Source organism: Phalacrocorax aristotelis, chromosome 2 (genome assembly GCF_949628215.1).
Source record: "Phalacrocorax aristotelis chromosome 2, bGulAri2.1, whole genome shotgun sequence".
Classification (NCBI taxonomy): Eukaryota; Metazoa; Chordata; class Aves; order Suliformes; family Phalacrocoracidae; genus Phalacrocorax; species Phalacrocorax aristotelis.
In genome coordinates, this window is record NC_134277.1 from 45924621 (window position 1) to 45944400 (window position 19780).

A 19780-nucleotide genomic window follows, 5' to 3' on the forward strand; every position below is an offset into this window, starting at 1 on the left:
GTTTCTTGTACTTCTGGGAGAAATTCTGCCATCCTCCTCCTCCCTCCCCAGCTGACTCAATCCCTTGCTAAAAGATAATACTGCAAAATCCATCCTTGGTTAGCCAGTAGGAGAGCAGCAGTAAACAATTCGAGGACAATAGCCACCAGACATATGGAAAACACTTCATTTTTACTGAGCTGCTGCATGCACATGCTTTGCTAACGAGAATTCCTGAACATTGGAAAAAACCTCTAACCTTCTTGCTTGTTGTTGAAACACCATGCTTTTTTGTGAAATGGAAGATCACTTCAGAAGCTCTTAAATGACCTGGAAACGGTTTTTGTTTTTTAAAAGGCAACACTTTAGACTGGAAAACTACTGAAAAATATAGGTTAGGGTACAGCTTGAGACTGTCAGGTAGTAGGCCAATAACGACCTCATATTTTCCATTTCCAGTGACTTTCATGGCTTTTAAAAAGTCTTTTGGATCATGGAGGCTCTTGGTTGTTTGGCAGATCCCAGCTAAACCCCCATTTCCAGCTCTGAGCGGGCTGTGGTATCTCCTAGCCTGTGGTTCCCTGCTTGTGGCACTTTGCCGTGGTTCCTCTCCCAACAGCGTGCCACTGACGAGCAATGGCAGCCAGTGGGGACAGCAACCCGCAGTGCCAGCACGCCTCCTGTCAATGTTTGCTGTCTGTGGAGCCAGGGGTGATGGTCTAGATAGATGATGATGGTAGGCAGCTGGGGTTGGACCCCCCAAAACCGTGCTCACCCATAAGGCTATGGCCTGGTTTCCCGTTGGGTGTTTTTCCAGAGGGCTGCTGGCTCAGCCTGGCTCCTTGGCCGCGCTGGAAGTGGATGCGGTCCCAAGGCCTCTGCGTGTATGAAAGTGCGGGAGGTCAGGAGCTTGTTCAGAGGGGCTCCGCGTAGCCCCCTCGGAGGGCCCTTCCCAGCGCTGGGGATGCCCCGCACCACCGACCCGGGCCGGGGAACCCCATACCGGCCGCTCCTCACACCCCCTCAGGGTGCTGCCGCCCGCCCCGTGAGGCGGCTGTCCCCGGGGCGGGAGCGGGGACCGCACCGGGAGGGCTGGGCTGGCCTCCTGGGCGGGCGGCACCCCACCGGACCCGCCTCTCCGCCCGGGGCCGGCCGCCGAGCACCCTCCCCCCCCCCGCGCTGAGGCGAGGGGCTGCCTGCCGCGCCGGGGCCACACAAAGCGGCGTGCGGCGGCGCCTTTCCCGCCGCCCCTGAGGCGGCAGCTGCCCCTGCCTTCCTCCCTCCTTCCCGCCGCAGCGCTCGGGGCTGGCCGGGAGGCGCGGGACAGCCCCGCGGCGCCGACCATGGAGCCGCCGGTGCCGCCGCCGCCTCAGGAGCAGCCGCCGCGCCCTCGCTCCCACACGGTCACCACCACCAGCAGTTCCTTCACCGCCAACCTGTCGGCCAGCTCCAGCACCCTCGCCTACGACAGGGAGTTCCTGCGGACCCTGCCCGGGCTCCTCATGGTGACCGAGATCGTGAGTGACCCCGGGCAGGCGGCGGCCATGGAGGAGCCGGGTCCCGGGGGGTGCGCGGAGGGGCTCGGCTCGGGGGAGCTCGGCAGGTTTTGGGGTCACCGCTGTGGAGAGTTCCCGCTCTTCTCGGGAGGTTGGGCGGTTTCCCCTCAGAGCATCACCTGAGGCGGCTTCCATGGGTCCGAACCGGCAGGTAGAGCGGAGGGAAGGGGCGGCTTGGAAACAAGGGCGGCTTTACAGGGGAGGGGGGGGGCGGCCACAAGGCTCCCGCCTCGAAACTATCGGCAAATACAAAAGCGATACAGGGCACCTGTGGTCTCTCTAGTCTCCCGCGGTGTTTGTGGTGTCATCACCTCTCGTGGCGGGAAAGTGAGTCTGGGCAGATCGGGAACTGACTTTTGGAGGCTTTTCTTTAACTACACTGGTTGTATACTCTGTGTAGTTTATAGCATGCAGGTAACCGTGATGCGAGAGTTAATTAGGCAACTTATCTTCATTTTGTAGGTCAATTAAAAAAAAACCAACAACCCAATCATTTCCTTATTCTCTTAGGGATTAGATATACCTGTGCAGAGCAGCATACGAACTAACACCTTTTGGGTCTTGGTAGCGTTTTTAATTTTTTGCAGGTACTTTATAAGGTGTAAATGAACGTACAGACGGGCAGGCAGCGCGGGGTTCAGTCTTAGCGGTAGTCAGTGCGCAACACAATGCTGGGACCCCTCTGTGGTCTGGCGGGACTCTCGGTGCATTAAGAAACAGATACTCAGCAACTCCACTTAAAAAATAATACATTTCTCTTAAGTCTGCTCATCTACACTATTAAGAGTTAAGGAACTTAAAGACCTGGTTGCCCCAACTAATTTTTTTGAGTTTCCTCTGTGATATTTTTGCTTTGACGATGCTGGAAGGATTAACTTATCTGACTGCATTAATTTTCAAGGCTTGAAAACATTGTGCTTCACCAGAGCAGTGGAATGACTGTTGGTTTTGCTGACTTCAAAGTTGAAATAACCAAGCGAAGTTTCAGGCTGACGTGTCGTAGGACCTCTGGTAGGAAGAGTGCCATGGGAGAGAGGATGCGCTTTGAGATTCCAGCTGCTGCGCGGGCAAGTAGTGGTGAGGGTGTGAAGTCAGAGCCTGCTACCAGCTGGTACTGTGTATGCTGGCATGGTTGAGAATTCTGGTGATCTTTAGTAGGTAGGTGATGGTATACTTGTTTCAGTTAAGTACAGGGGATGCTTCGCTGTCAGAGTTGTGATAGATCTGTGAATAAAGAAGTCTTAGTTTTTTAAAGAAAAGCTGCTTTCTTTTCCACTCTTTTCCAGTTACTAATTACAACAGAATTATGAACCTGTCTTGTACTTTATCTGAAGAGTGATCCTGCTGTAGATTGTTCGAGAGGTGCCCAAGGCTTCTCCCAAGCCCTGCTGGAACTTTGTGTATTCAGCCTGGCTGCGAATACTGTATCAGCTGCACTTACATTGAGCTATGTGGCCGCAGGGCATGGACAGGCTCTTGCTTACTCTTTGTTGGAAGTGTGCTTTCTAGTTTGTGTTGGCAGGTGATGTTTTTGTAGCTTACCTTTCTAAACAGAGTGATTATGGTTTTTAGGGGGACTTTGTTTCCTATCAGCCATTCCTGGCTCCTGGAATAACTGTAAAATGATCCTTCAGCTACAGTTTTGAGATACATGAGTCCATTGGTATTGGCATTTAGAACCAGTTTTGGTTTAAGTTTCATAAGTATTTGAGAACACATTTGCCAGCTTCAGAAAGAACCTCAATGCTACCTGACTTTGTAGGCTAGAGTAGAGTTGTGTCTGCGCCACAGGCTTCCATGTATTTTTATTGATGAACATGTGAAGGTGTGCAGTTCCTGGCCAACTCAGAGGAGCCAACAGAAGTCTCTAATGTAGATGAACTTACACTGGTTTGTGATGATGTATTTGAGAGAATGGAGGACAGTTTAAAGACAAAGTTGAAAGCAACAAGGCAGGTCCTACAAAAGTGTAGAGTATTGCTAGATACTGCCTTTGAGGAAATACTTCTGGTTCTTGACCCCACTTATTTCAAAGCAGGTGTAGAGTAGCTGTTCTGTGAAATTAAAGGAAAAGAAAAACATATTAGTGAATACCTTGATATGGAATTAACTGAAATAAAACCAGTCATTAAAATCAAATAAAACAGTTTTTATGTATGCGTATATGTATGTTTGGCTTTGGTTTTTGGTCAAACCTTTTCCACCAGTTCTGTATGTTCTTTTCTTTCTGAGAGAAAAATGTGCATTAAAAGAGCATGACTAACTTTACAGAAGGTCTCAATTTCAGAATTGGCTGTGCATATTCAGCAGTAATGGAGTTGTGTACCCTAAATCAGTCCGTTCCTGCTTGTTCTGATCATCTTATATATATATATATATGTAAAAGTTGTGGCTTGACTACATAGACTGGCTCTTCAGGATATTTTTGACCCTCAGTACTGATCCTGCAGCTCACAGCACAATCCTTTGGCGAAGGATTTGCAAACCTGTAAATGGGACGAACTCATATGTGTGTCTGTATTTCAGTCTCAGGAAGTTTGCAGCCTGATAGATCATTTTCAGTCTAAGTACCAAGCTCTGAAGTGCAGCAGCTGTGTTAAGAGGATACCTTTGCTTCTGCTGCCCCTGCTCTGGAGACACCTGTGAGATGGACAGGGAAGAGGACTGTTTTTAGTAGTATCTGTTATCACTGCAGCTGCTTATCTGCCAGACCCCATGTTCATCAGGATACTGTGTTAAAGCTAAGCTAGGGCTGTTAAACAACAGTGCTAAGTGTTCTGAGCGTGGGGCTGCATAAATATTTGATTATTGCCACTGTCAGTCAGCAACGTGCATGCAGCAAGAGGAGTGCAGTCTGTGACTCCTGGCTCTGAAACTGGAGCTTCCTTCTCTGTATAGGCAAAGGGCAAATCTGTGTTATTCTTCAACCAAAGAGAATGGAAAAGCACAAAGTTAACACGTAAATTCTTTCAGTCCTTTAAATGAAGGATCTTGATCAGATTTTGCTCTTACCTCCCTAGTTTGGGTGCTGTGAAGATGAATTCACTGCTGGGTGGGTTTTCATGTGCACTAGTAACCACCCTAGTTCTACACTGGGGCTGTGGTTTAATGGCACAGTAAATTCAGCTTAACGGCTCCTACTAAGAGATTCTTTGCAATGCCGCAAAACACTGGTCTGCTACTAACTCAGTCTGCTGTTTCCAATTTGTTCAAAATAAGTTAGCTTTGTACAGACAGGCTTTATGATGGATCAGGTGTTATCTGTCCCTTACATAGCTGGTTTAAAGCCAGCATAAATCTGGGATGAGGTTGACTGCATAGTCAGCAGTAATGGAGTCATGTACCCCAACCTGGTTAGGCTTAACTTTGTAATGCCATTTGGTCTAGCACTGCACACATCTAGTATGAATGAGCGCAGAACTGCAGCCTGAAGTGTAGGCTAAATTACCTGGTGCTGACAGATTTCCATTGCCTTTTACATGTGCCTCCGTGACCAGAGAGCATGCAAGGTTTCCTGCCACTTACTGGGAAAGAATTGGGGTCAGTCTATTTCAGTGCAAAGAGCAAAATAGAAAATGCCACTGGATTTCTGAGAGAGGCCTTTGGGAGCTGGCATAAAACACAGCTTTGGTGTGTGGACGCTTATCCAAATTACTTGTATGCAGAAGTAATAACACTTGCTGAACAGCACAGGGGCTTCTGACTTGGGAGGCTTGGATTCACTGGCCTTAGCTGGCTGGTGACTATTGACAATGAATTTATCTGCATCTCTCTAACTTCTCTGAATGGCTTCTCTGTTCATGGAATATAGATGCAAATCTTTGAAAGGCACACTGAGAGTTATCGGTAAAAAGTAGTATATAAGACGTAAGTGGTGTTACATAAAGTCTTTAAGTCAGATGTCAGTCACCTGAGTTGACACTGCAGTAAAAATATATCCTGTAGAAGGTAATTGATACTTATTCCTATAGTGTAAATTCCCCCCAAGGAGGGTTTATATTTTCAAAAGAAGCAAGTATAGCAATTTTTAGAGGTGTTTTTTGAGTGTTTCTTTTCTGTACAATGATGGCCCAGAAAGACTATATTTTTTCTTTCTGGGAATTTTATGGCCAAGATAAATGATGGCTAGTGATACCTTCTCGGAGCTTTAAACCAGCTTCTGAAGTCAAGCGTTATGGATCACTTTGCAGAAGCGGAGAGTTTTGTGGTTGCTATGGATGTAGTTATAAAAATATTTACTTTCTAGAAGAATGACATTGATTCCTTCAGACTGTTGCTTCACACCAGTATTGTGAAGATACAGTCTCTCATAAAACTTGCCCTGCTAATTTTAAGGCTTGTAATGGCTATTTGTCTTTAACAAAAACACAGACTACATAGCTTGGAAGGGTTTGGCGGATGGTTATGCTGCTGCTGCAAGTAAAAGGTTGTGGTGGTGTAAATTTTAGTAAATTGTAGTTACAGTTGCATTTCTTCATGCTATTCTATGCAGATTATTCTTTGAGTGAAATACCCAGAATAAAATATGTACTTGAAATAAAAACCTGATAGGAGGTAATTTCCATTATTGGTACCACATAAAATTATGGTTTGAAGTTACATTTCTGGAAAATAAAAGTATTTTTGATCGCTATTTCATTATTCTTCAAATGTAAGATCTTTGAAGGCTTAACTGGGAAAAGAAATCATGTCAAATTTGTTTATTCTGGTAGAGTGGTGAATCTCAAACTATTAAATAGATGTTGAAAGTTATGTCAGATTTAAGATATTGAGATTACCAAAACCAGAACAACTAGACATGTCCAAATGTTTGTTTAATAGGCTTCCCTCTACCCTTTTATTTTTTTTTGAGATGCATAAAAATCTTCTACAGATATTTAGGTTTTGAATTAAGTTGGCAATAAAATAATATAAATGTTAAGAAAAACAAAAGTAATACAGTGGGACCATCTGCTGTGAAAAACCTAAACAAAAAAAAAATTGTACTTCTTTAAACTAAGTGCACTTAGCTTTTTTTCTTTTAGTCTTATGCCCTCTCTGACTGCAGTTCAGAGTTTGTGTATAGATCCCATGCTGCTTCTGCACCCCCAGTTCATGGATAGCCCTCAGTAACACAGAGGGAGCTTCATAAAACCCCTTTCCTCACCTGAGTAGCAAGACTTTCTCTTCTATCAGGAAGCGTAGAGACTTTTTTCCTGGTTTTGTTTTGGGTTTTTTTTCCCTCCTTCTTACAATGCAGTTTTTACTCCAGTCATAGCATGTCTGCTTGCATGCAGTTGACAGCACTGAGGCACCTTCTGATGTGTTGAACAAGTTCTTTGCCTAGAGGAGGTGTACGGAAGCGTGGTCTTAAAACAATTCACTTTGAGTTAATGAGTGAAAAGAAGTATCCTGTACTAGTCAATAGCCTCATCTTCCTGTGCATGAATAAGCAAACACACAATATAAAGTCTAAGCTCTCTCCTTTGCTCTTGATCAGATAAAACTCCCACTGCAGCCAGGTTTCTCTTCTCCGTTTTTCAGGTGGTGGTGTTCCATTGCTAACCCTTAGCGTAACTGTCCTTAGTGTAGTGGATACACACATCTATATGATTTCCATCTTCCTCTAGAATCATAAAATTGTTTGAAGTTCTGTTTCCTTAGAGGTCTTTGGTTTTCTAGACAATATCAGGGTGTTTCCTTGGGAAGAGAGAACTGTTTGGGGGACAGAGGACACAGAAGCTTTGGAAAGTGTTGTCTGTAACGTGCCCCAAGTGCAGATAGGAACAGTAATGGGACTGACATGGTAAGAGGGTGAAAATGGCTCTGAAACTGAATGCAGGTATTTTACAAAAGGTCAAAAATGCAAAGTGTTCTCAATATCTCAAGGTTAAGGTACAATATGTATGAAATGTCATTATCTCTTCATGAGAAGAATGCTTTAAAGACATATTTAAACATCAACTTTGTTCTTGGGTGGATAGTGGATATAATGTAATTCCTTTTCCCTCACCCCTCCCAAACTCTAGAAGACAATTTCTTTCTTTTGTACCTACAAAAAAATCTTATGCAACCCAAAGCTAATTTAAAATAACTTTTTGGCCTGCAGTAGCCTGTGACTGTATGTTGGTGGAATGTGCAGTCTTCCCATTATTCCTAATGGAGTAGGTACAGTGTACTAGGCACTTGGCTTTAGCATGATGCTGTGGCTGGGTGTGTGACTCGTGAGGGTGAGTGCTGAGGACCATCATGGTCTCTCATGGATCTCTTGTGGATCCCAAACCATCATGGCCTGAGGACAAAGGTTGGTGATGTAGTTGGAGGAAGATGTGGACTGCATCCCTGAAAACTGCCTTTTTTCAGCTATGCCAGGTGGTCCAATAAAAATCATCGTGGAAGCTATGGAAGACATTCCCCCACCCCAAAGTCCCACATCCCTGGGTAATTGTACTATGGGAACTGAGCTGCTTGTGAAGACAGTGATATTGTCAGATACAGTAAATGATGGAGATACTTGATGCTACATTTTGTACTAAAATGAATACAAATCCTGGACTTGTCTGTCTCCCTTTTCTCTGTGACTGTTGGTTTCTTTTGGGGCTTGTTTTCTCCCCTCATGTTATATTCTTATTTTCCCCTTTCTGCAGGAGGATTCTTGGCTTCTTCTTGGACTGATTTATTAGATGCTGTTAAGACCTCAAATTAGAGGATCTTAAAGTAGTGTATGCCTATCTAAAAAGAACATTTTCCATGCCATGTATGATGAAGAGGTATATTTCCTATATTTCCTGGCAGTGTAGTAAGAATGAGAGCGGGGAAAGGATGAAGACAAAAAAGTTAATTGACTATGAATCACACAGGACTCTTGCAAAATCATAAATGGCCTCCAAGTTTCTGACTCCTAGTCTTAACCCTTAACAAATTGCTACTTTTACAGCAAGAGCAGATGCCTTTCACTCCCTGCCCTTGGATGCTGGGAGCACTCCTACGTACCTGGGGAGCCTGTGGATGTGTCTCCTCTGTCCTATGTTCTGCACTGACTGCAGAGCAGCATCGGGCAAGGCTAGAGCAGCAGTGGCTCAAGGATTTTTCTTAAAAATTGAATTCTCAAAACCACAGAAAAATTCTCTTAGGGACTCTGAGCCCTTCTGAATGGGAAACGTAGTGGGAATAACCATGTGCTGCCTTGTTTGGCGAGTCCCTTCTTATTCAGCCTGCTGCTTTTCCCGGTCTCTCCTGGGAGTAATAATGCCATACAGTCAGTTTCTAATGGTCCTGCTTTTACATATATATCTATAAGTATTTGTGTATTTTTTTAGCTTTGTTTTTCTTTTGGATAAAGTACATATTGCAACAGTGTGATATTTCTGCACTTCTTTGTATCTCAATTCCAGAAAATCAGTAGAAAGCAGGGTCCTTGCAGAGAGGACCAAGCCCGCTTTTCTAGGCCCAAATAGCAAATAGATTTTGGTGTCCATCGGACCTTTGGCAAGGTAGTTCTGTTCATGTGGCCTGAGCCAGTCCCCATGGAAGCTGCTGGCACTGATTCACCTGCCTCTGAAAGGAGCGGCTCAGGTATAAGGCTAGTAGAACTCCAATGAAGAAGGGACTGAGTAAGGAAAAAATCAAGTTACTGCTTTCAGTGGGAGCTGGGTCTGGTCCAAGGAAAGCTTGATGTTAAGCTTATGTTAGTGAACTGAAAGAGGCTGGGGTCTTGGTTCCACATTCATTAACACTGGATCCAGGCTTTGCCAGATTGCTTTGTTACAGGGACTTGGATCAGTCCTGGGCATGACCTGCATTTTTGCCAAGTTATAGCCCAATATTGAGTTGTTTACGCGGTTCGTTTTTGCAAGGTATGGGTGTGCAGATGATGCTGGTACAACCACAAGTTTGCTGAGACAAAAATCTTCAAAGCAAAACAAAAACATTTTCAACAAATCGGTATCATTAGAGGGATGCTGTCCCAGCAGTTTGTTCTGGGCAGCCACAATGTTTCCACTCCAATATGAGATGCGCAAAAATCAGATCTTGTAGAACTGAGGTGGACTAAGTAAGCGTGGTAATAATCAGTCAGATGTTGTCAGTTTTTGATATATCATAACCTAGTTACAAAGAATAAATATATCGAAAAATGCTAGGTATGACTGGAAAGAGGCCATGTAGGGAAAGCAGCTTCTCTTATCATACTCTGGTAATTGCTGCTTGTGTTTAGCTGATGGCCTGATGTGCACAACTTGAAAGGAAACCTGTCAAGAACCTCTGCTTCATACCCAAAAACAAGACTGGTTTGTATCACCAGCTTTAAATGTGACTTCTATGTCCAGGCCTGGATTTAAATATATTAAAGGTGACACTGTTTTGCACAGATTCCATTTATTTCTATTTATTTAGCCTGGAAGCTGTACAGCCACTTACAGGGTGTGTGTCCCCCCGCCTTTTTTTTCCTTTGTATGTGTGTATAGTGATTACTTGAAAGAGTCCTTTAACACATATTCTAGCATCTGTTCTCTTCATTTAGCAGTAGTGCTATTCCCAAGGCTGCAGCTCCTGCAGCAGCTAATAGCTGAATGTGGCAGTGCAGGTTTGAGAGGAGTATGAGTAATTGTAGGAGAAATTTTAAAAATGGAGACAGAGATTGTAGCAGGCAGGAATAAAGCATTGGGGGACAGGGGAACAGGTAAAAAAATCCTCTAACAAAAGCAAAGCCTCTGCAATGTATCTTTAAAATGACACTGCAACTGATAAAATCAGCCTTGGTTGTCTCCAACTGGAGACAGTCACTGTAGGGCAGGTTCTGACAAGGATCAGGTGAAGGAAGGGTGAATCAGTGGTTGGGTACTTGCTACTACTACTGTAGACTGGAAAGCATAAACAAATGCACAGTCATCCTCTGCAGGCTCAGAGCACAACTGTGATATATGCTGGGGAGGGCAGTGCTTTTATTCAATCCTTAGAGGAGGAAAAAAACACCCAAAAATGACAGAATCTGCATTGATTTGGTTTTATTTCAATTTCTACACCATGATGTACCTTGCTGCCAGTCACATCATATGCTGTTTCAAAGAGCTTGTGTATGTACAGGCACATACAAAACCATTAAAAAATATTATTATATCTGAAGACCTTGGAAATTAAGAAGAGCCAGAACTGATGCTCACCCCAGCAGCGTTGGTTTGATATTGGATTGTGTGCGGGCACTGGAATTCAGTCAAAACCTGCATGATCACATTATTTTTATCAAGAAACTTTTATCATGGAGAGAAACTTTTGCACAGGAGAGTTTTTCTGGGAGTTACTGGGATACTGTGCATTGAAGGAAGGCATGTCATGAGTAAGGAAAGGGATTATTCAAATGATGGTCTCCTGGCTAATTGCTTCCTTGGAAAATCTGAGTTTTATCTTCTGCTGGCACTACAGTGTTACTGCGGGGTGCTAGATCACGCAAGTAAGCCTGGCATTTCAGTGTGCTTGCTTTTCTCCTTGTTTTCTGCATCCCCAGCTTTGGGTCTGAGATGCGAAAGAAATTATTTGCAGTTGCAGAACACAGTTGCTACTGACTTCAGCTACAGAGGCGAAGTGCAGTGCCATTTTAAGTTCTGTGGGGAAAAGGGGTTTTCCAGTGAAATTTAGCAAGTACTTTTGACCTTAATCTTACTGTGCTGTGTGTAAAATTGGGATACTGTACTTCTTTATCTCTCAGAAATGTTTATACTAATGACCTGTGAGATAATTCAGATAACAAAGTATTTTTAAAGACCCCACATGGATACAAAGCCCTGAGTTGCACACTGGGAACAAGTCTGCAGGCCACACAAATAAACAAGGAGAAAGCAAAATAGTGGTAGGCCTTAGTACTGAAGAAAGCTCTCCCTTCTGTTGCTCTACGCAGGTGGTGGTATGGAGAAGGGGAAAGTACGTGGTCATGTAATTACAGACTATACCATAACGGGTACTTAGCTAATGATAGACTTAAGATGTGTGAAGAACTTTATTTCTGGCATTGTCACATGCTTAGCGGAAAGTATTTCAACTTATGTTTGTGCCTGTCTCTGCCTCTTGGGACAGAGGCAGAAGAATGCACAAGTCCTGCCTTTCCAACTCGTTTAGTTGTGGGTGCTTTTTTGTCCCTTCATTCCTTCAAGCCTTGCTTGCCCAGCAGCTCAGGACAACTTGCCTGTTTTCAATGACCTTCACCAGACTGCTTTTCCTCAGGCTTGGCACAGATAATCAACATAGAAGAATAAGAATTTGCCAAAATGGGGCCTTATAAGAAGGAGGTGTGAGGCAACTGAAAGAACAGGCTTTGCTCAGTATGAGACATTTATCTTTAATGGTTTCATAAAGCTCTACGTGGACAAAATTATGGAAAAATACTGTAGTATTTTAGAAGAATATTAGAAATACTTATAGCGACACAGTGATTTAGGAGGTTATTGGTGACTATTGCGACATGTTTGGTTTTTGCATTGCGGCAGGTGCTTTCTTTTAAATAAACAAATGCTTTTGGCTAAGCCATAGGAATAGAGCAGGTTGGATGGACTTGTTTTTTTTGTCAGACCTACCACTATCTTGTGATGACCTCAATTAAAGATTTTAGAAAAAGGCTGAAAAGTTCTTCAATACGAGAAGTTCAGGATACATGGAAAAGTAGGATTTCTGTTGGGATTTCTGATTTATATTTCAAAGCCATGCCATGTGCATAAACCATGTTCATTGGACTGTACAATGCAGTTACATCAGTTACTACTGTGGATTGCCAGTTGACCTCCAAGATTAAATATTTCTCCTTCTCTGTGGTATTACTAAGATATAGCACAGTACAAATTCATACAGTATTGGTGTTCTTTTTTCTTCACCAAATGCACAGGAGTTTGGCTAATGTCAGAGTCTGGATGCCATATAAAATTCCTACTGGACAGAAATATAGTTGTCATTGAGAAACTACTATACTTATTTTTGGAAAACCACAATCCTTTTTCTACTGTTTTGAGTAGATTCTTGCATTAACGAGACTTGCCTTTAAAAGGCGGTGTGCAAGAGGAAAGGAATGACCTGCTTTAACATCTGGGTTCTCATGTGGTCTGTTTTCTGTTTGAATTATGACCTCCATCTGAAGATGTATAAAACCAGTTTTTAACATATTGCACAGGCCTATAGAACTATAATTGAATGATGAGACTTAACAAGAGTCGAATAATGATAAACAATTTACATTACTAATTACATCTTCATTGTTCCCTTTGGTATATGCAAAGAATTTTCCCTGTTTATCTTCTCAGTGAAAAGGGTAGGAATCTTAGCCAGGAGAATAAGGTTTCCAAACATTTTGTTCAAATTTGGGATTTCTTGCTAGACTTTGGCAATCATGAATCATGACAAGACACTTGTACAAAGAACCTGACATTCTCTTTATACAGTGACAGAGGACTATCTAGGAAATGTTTGCCTGAAGTAAGCAAGTCAAGATAATGTGTTATAGGTGAGATGGGGTCTCTTAGAAAATGTTTTACCAAGTCCAGTTAAAAATAAAGAGAGTACACAGCAATAAATGAAATGTAATTCTCTAAGCTTGCTTACATCTAATTTTCACTTTCTTATTAAGCTGAATAGTGGAATGCTAGCCTCAAAAAAAAAAAACCACCCCGCAGAAAAAACCCACCAAACCGAAAACCCAAACCAACCCACATCTGAAGTAATTTTCACTTTAAAAACTGAGCTTTATTTCAAAATGCCTCTTCAGTTTAGGTCTTAGTTAAAAAAAAAATAAAAATGGAGAACTACATTTTAAAAGAACACATATTTTTGACTTGTGGTGGCTGCTGTTTCTGTAAGATTACATAGTGTATACAAACAAGATTACCCTAAGAAAAGGTGCAAATAAAGTCCAGGTGAGTTGGTGGGAATGAACTCAGACTAAGATCTAATGTACACAAACGGTATTGTTATGAAGAGAAGGTTGTAATTAATCAATTTTTGATGCTATTAAAACCGGTTGCAAATTTCCTATTGACTTCAGTCATCCCAACATATCCGCACATGAAGTAAAACGAACATGAAAGCCTACCTACTGCGAAGACTATGCATGATAATCGGGGTTTATATTGTTTGTCAGGCTCTTAAAGACCAGCAGCTCCTTTCCGCTAGTCGTTTCCTGTCCACTTGTTAGCATTTAGTAAAGGGGTGGCTCTGTTGTTCCTTCCGTTCAGTGCTGAAGAAAGTATATGCCCAGAAGCTTTCCCCATTTGTTTCATTTACCAGCTCTATGGATTAGCCTAATAAAAGAGACCACCTCCCTTAAGACCTTTCCTCTCCAATAGCCCTGTGTGAAGTACTTGCTGTCAAGCTAGACTGAGATTAGGAGGAACATAATTAACACTTTTTCTTTTTTGTGTTGATTACTGCGCTAAAACTGACTTCGGGAAAATTAAAGGCACAGTTAAGCTACTTGTTACCAAGATTCCCCGCAATGTGCTACCAGTTTGTTTACCTGTTTGGTACGTGCCGTTTCTTTGGCTTGAATAGAGTAGCTGATAGATGATAAAAGGGGAAGCTGTGCAGATCCATTCCTCAGATGTGCCCTTTTATAACCTAAATGTCTAATTTACGTGTTTCTTTAAAGCTCCCTATGGTCATGTATCCCACAGTACAAGTAGGTATCTTATTTCGTGATGGAGCATTACTCATTTTGTTACATTCACATTGCCATAACCTCATGATACTATTAAATCCTAGATGTCAAAACACCTGATCATCACAAATGTCGATCTAAACATGTTTCTTCAGTCCAACAGATGAGTGTGTCCTGTGGCTTTCCTGCCTTATCACTGGATTATCAAACGACGTATGCCTTCTCCTGTATCAAAGGCAAATTGCTATGCATGCTGTGTTCTTCCTTTTCCCTTTGTGTGAACTAGCAAAGGTCCCAGCTAGTTATGTCTTTCAGTGGCCTAATTCCTTTCTGCTTTCTTGGTTTTACTTGCTAAGACCTGTAATATTGTTGTGGCAGTAGGAGGTTACATTATGTGCCTCTGTGTTTGTGCACAGTTAATGGTAGCGAGCTGAGTTTTCAATGTGTGTGGATTTTGATATAGGAATAGTTGGTAGCTTGAAGAAAGCGGTACCTGCAAAATACTGTTTTTGTGGTCAGATTTTTTGAGCTGTCTAGAGAATTTTCCCTCTTTGATTTTAATTTTCTATCTTTGATTTGAAACTAGTATTATGCTTTGGAGGGAAAATGTGCTAAATAACTCAGACTGCACACAGACTTTTTGAACAAAAAGCCGCCATGGACAGCCTTCCCTTCCCCCCTCAGTGGGAAAACAGGAACTCCTAAGTGGGAGGTAAATAGCTGAAATACTGAACAAAGAGTATTTGAACAAAGACTGGTAACACCTCTTTATTGTATCTGCCCTATTGTCATTCTAGGGAAGAAAATACTGGGCAGAAGAAAGCTGTGATCCAAATCTGAGGAAAGAGAAAGGGAAAAGGGGTGGAAATTAGCTAAGTAAATATAACTTTGTTGTTTGTGTATATTAGGGATGGTGTAATATAAACAGAAGTACAGGAAAAGGCTCGGGTTTTTCAGAAGAACCACTTGAGTGGGAAGGGAACCTGCTACAAGAGCAGAGCATACCCTCAGTCTCAGCTCCTGGGCTTTTGTTACCTTACCTAGAGCTCTCCTCATAAGTTTGGTGCGTTTGCTGCATTGCTTGTTGCTAATGAGTTGCAGGTCAGATGCAGATAGCCTTCGACAAAGTCGGTTGCTGCATTTTGGGATGTGGTACTGCCAGCTGCCTGCCAGGTCAGGTCATGGCCTCCACTGAACGAACAGCTGACCCAGTCACAGTTGCCCTCACCTTAAACCAAGATGAACTGTGACCTGAGTGCTGCGGAAGTGGTTGGCTGGTAAGCAGTTGCAAATTCTGCAACTCAAACTGCATTCTTCAAGAAGGAAGTCTTAAAGGCACAGGAGCAGGCTGTCCCCATGTGCCACAAGATGAACCGGTGGGGAAGATGACCAGCCTGGCTGAACAGAGAGCTTTTGTTGGGACTCAGGAAAAAAAGGAGGATCTACTGCTTTTGGAAGGAGGGGCAGGCAACTCAAGAAGAGTACAGGGATCTCATTAGGTCATGCAGAGAGAAAATTAGAAAGGCAAAAGCCCAGCTAGAGCTCAATCTGGCCACTGTTGTAAGGGATAACAAAAAATGTTTTTGTAAATACATTAACAACAAAAAGAGAGCCAAGGAGAATATCCATCCTCTCTTGGATGTAGAGGGGAACTTTGCCACAGAGAATGAGGAGAAGGCTGAGGTACTTAATGCCTTCTTTGCCTCAGTCTTTAATAGTCAGACCGGTTATCCCCAGGATATTCAGCCCCCTGAGCTGGAAGACAGGGATGGAAAGAAGAACAAACCACCCATAATCCAGGAGGAAACAGTTTATGACCTGCTGAGCTGCCTGGACCCTCACAAGTCTATGGGGCCAGATGGGATATGGCAGTACTGAGTACTAAGTAAGCTGGCGGAGGAGCTCGCCAAGCCACTCTCCATCATTTATCAGCGGTCCTGGTTAACAGGGGAGGTCTCAGATGACTGGAGGCTTGCCGATGTGACGCTCATCAACAAGAAGGGCTGGAAGGAGAATCAAGGGAACTACAGGTGTGTCAGCCTGACCTTGGTACCAGGGAAGATCATGGAGCAGTTCATCTTGAGTGTGCTTACCAGGCATGTGCAGGACAACCAAGGGATAAGGTGCAGCCAGCGTGGCTTCATGAAAGGAAAGTCCTGCCTGACCAACCTGATCTCCTTCTATGGCCAGGTGACCCACCTAGTGAATGAAGGACAGCCTGTGGATTTTGTCTGTCTGGACTTTTGTAAAGCCTTTCATACTGTCTCCCACAGCATCCTGCTAGAGAAGCTGGTGGCTCATGGCTTAGACAGGTGTACTCTTTTCTGGGTAAAAAACTGGCTGGATGGCTGGGCCCAAAGAGTGGTGGTGAATGGAGTCAAATCCAGTTGGTGGCTGGTCATGAGTGGTGTTCCCCAGGACTCAGTTTTGGGGCCAGTTCTGTTTAATATCTTGATCAATGATGTGGATGAGGGGTTTGAGTGCGCCTTCAGTAAGTTTGCAAATGACACCAAGTTGGGTGGGAGTGTCGATCTGCTCGAGGATAGGAAGGGTCTGCAGAGGGATCTGGACAGACTGGATCAATGGACCGAGGTCAATTGTATGAGGTTTAAAAGGCCAAGTGATGGGTCCTGCACTTGGGTCACAACAACCCCACGCAACGCTACAGCCTTGGGACAGAGTGGCTGGGAAGCTGCCCATCAGAGAAGGACCTGGGGATATTGGTCGACAGCCAGCTGAACATGAGCCAGCAGTGTGCTCAGGTGGCCAAGAAGGCCAACAGCATCCTGGCTTGTATCAGGACTAGTGTGGCCAGCAGGAGTAGGGAAGTGATCGTGCCCCTGTACTTGGCACTGGTGAGGCAGCACCTCGAATCCTGTGTTCAGTTTTGGGCCCCTCAGTACAAGAAGGACATTGAGGTGCTGGAGCATGTCCAGAGAATGGCAACAAAGCTGGTGAAGGGTCTAGGGAGCAAGTCTTGTGAGGCGTGGCTGAGGGAACTGGGGTGGTTTAGCCTGGAAAAGAGGAGGCTGAGGGTAGACCTTATCACTCTCTACAACTACCTGAAAGGAGGTTTTAGCGAGGTGGGTGTTGGGGACAAGAGGAATGGCTTCAAGCTGCGCCAGGGGAGGTTTAGACTGGGTATTAGGAGTAATTTCTTTCCTGAAAGAGTGGTCAGGCATTGGAGCAGGCTGCCCAGAGAGGTGGTGGAGTCACCATCCCTGGAGGTGTTCAAAAAGCATGTAGACGTGGCACTTTGTGACATGGGTTTAGGAGGCATGTGGGTGTTGGGTTGACAGTTGGACTTGATCCTAGAGGTCTTTTCCAACCTTAATGAATCTATAAAAACTTGGTGCTGAAGGCTGACAAGGTGACTTCCCTCTAGTTATCTGCCTTACTCATCTGCCAATGGTTGATGGTGTAGTAGCCTTGTCCTCTCTTTTCACAATTTAGTTTATGCTTATGCATGAGACCATGCCCTGAGAGAGAGCTGGTGTCCTGATCTGCTGACTCAGATTCTGTAAAGCAGGCAATTTGGGGAGGTTGGATGGGATGGAGAGCAAGCAATGCTTATATTTTAGACCAACATTTTGATCTCATGGTGAGATCTGCCTGAATTTTAAGATCTGTGCTAGGACTGTGGGCACACTTTGCTATATAAGAGGCCTGTTGTGAGAGGACAAGGGTAATGGTTTTAAACTAAAAGAGGATATGTTTAGACTAGATATAAGGAAGAAATTTTTTACAATGAGGGTGGTGAAACACTGGAACAGGTTGCCCAGAGAGGTGGTAGATGCCCCATCCCTGGAAACATTCCAGGTCTGGTTGGACAAGGCTCTGAGCAACCTGATCTAGTTGACGATGTCCCTGCTCACTGCAGGGGGGTTGGACCAGCTGACGTTTAAAGGTCTCTTCCAACCCAAACTATTCCATGATTCAATGTTATGCTTGGAGGGTGTACCAGTTTTCAGGCTAACACCATCCTCATCTCCCAGAAGAAAGTGCTGTGCCTGCAGAGGAGCTAGAAGGAGAATGTATGGGGAATACTTTTCCGCTGTGAAGCGTAATAGCTCTAAACACTTCTCCTTCAGGCATGGGGGATCCACTAATCCATAGTAATCCCTGTAGTTTGTAACAGTTCTTACATCAATGAACTGTATTGGAAAATCAGATTTAGAGAGAGAAATGGAATTGAGTATGCTTGAAAACCCTAAATCTTTTAGCTGTGTTTTGGTGATAGTGAAGCATAAGTGCATTCAGTGAGAGCAGCTGCTAAGAAAGACTTTTTTCCTGCTTGTTTCTTGACTTTTCTGTGTTTATGTATTACAGGAGGCAAATACAGAAGTTCTGATTTCAGGCTGGTAGATCTTAAATGGTCTCCATGCCTTCCTGTTCACTGCGGTTCACAGTTCAGCATATGGTGATAATCCAAACCAGTGATTTGTTTACCTCTAATAAACTGGGCAGCAGAGTGTGGTAATTCAGGAGCAGCTTTATATGCAGCCACCCTTGCAGGGCAGCAACCTCTGGCAAAAAAGCAGAGTAGACATCTGAGGGACGTTAAATCATTTCTGCTCACTTATTTAAATCTGAATAAGCCAATGTCTTCAGGCCCTGAAATATTTTTTCTTGATTGGAGACTTTTTTTTTTCCTTGCACTGGAAAGCTGACAGTTGAAGCCAGTTTTTCTGTTCTTTGTTTACACAAGGCCCATTGAAGCAGTTGGAGAACATTATATCCTGCCTCACACACAGACATATATACTTAATTTATGACTTTCGTAGTTTGAATTTCAAGTGTCAGGTATCCCACAGAGCTTTTTACTTTGTTCTCTTTTGCTGCATGTACCACTTTAGTATTTATTATGGAGAGCTGACAGGCTGTGGAAAGTCCTTCTGGGTTGTGGACTTTTTTCTTCAAAACCTTAAAAATAAAGTTATGGAGCATGCTAACAAGGATTTCTCCAAAAGCATTACTGATCCACAGTGTGTTTCTACATGTTGGTCCAATTAATTTTCTTCCTTTGGCATTAATATTTTCACTTGCATATAATCATTCATCTTAAAGTTGCTTTTGTACCCTAAACTTCTCTGCAAGCATTCATTATGGGACAGTTAAGTTGAAAACTTAATTCTGGATTTGCTCAGTTCCTTATTCCTTCAAAGTAAACTCCTTCTACTACTACGATGAAAAGAAAAAAGGAAAGGAAGGAAAAAAGTGAAAGGAAAAAAAGGGAGGGGAAAAAAAGATGCATAGCTTCTTTTCAGAAGCAATGTTAGTATTTGTGATTATTTCTTGTTCAGTTGTGTCTTGTCAACAATTTTAAATACTGCTCTTAGCATGAAGCTATCTTTGATATATTGGTGACAGATGGAGATTTCAGAAAAGGGCATGCCTGGAAACTGACTTCAGACAAATTCAGATGAGAAGTGGGGCTGAGGTTTTTAAGAAATGAGAGTAACAGGCATTATTGCATTTTATTTAGAGACAAGATTAATCTTATCATTGCAACGTCTACACCAAGGATGTCGTCTTTCCAAAAAGCATGTTGTAGGTTGAAATCTTTATACCATTGCACACATGGCCAAAATGGTCCCTACTGACCGTGAAGTCTGTGAACACAAACGCCTCCAGA

General features: G+C 43.4%; 1 protein-coding gene across 2 annotated transcripts in view; it reads left to right on the top strand.

Moving 5' to 3' along the window:
* The first annotated feature begins 1161 nt into the window (after positions 1-1161).
* CMTM8 (CKLF like MARVEL transmembrane domain containing 8) overlaps positions 1162-19780 on the top strand; it is a 39396-nt gene continuing 20777 nt past the window's right edge. The window contains exon 1 of one of the 2 annotated variants that reach the window (XM_075083308.1): positions 1162-1496. In XM_075083308.1, the coding sequence (XP_074939409.1) occupies positions 1323-1496 (174 nt within the window). In that variant the 5' untranslated portion in view covers positions 1162-1322. The remainder of the gene's footprint in view (positions 1497-19780) is intronic. The other variant, XM_075083309.1, reaches the window with a different exon arrangement.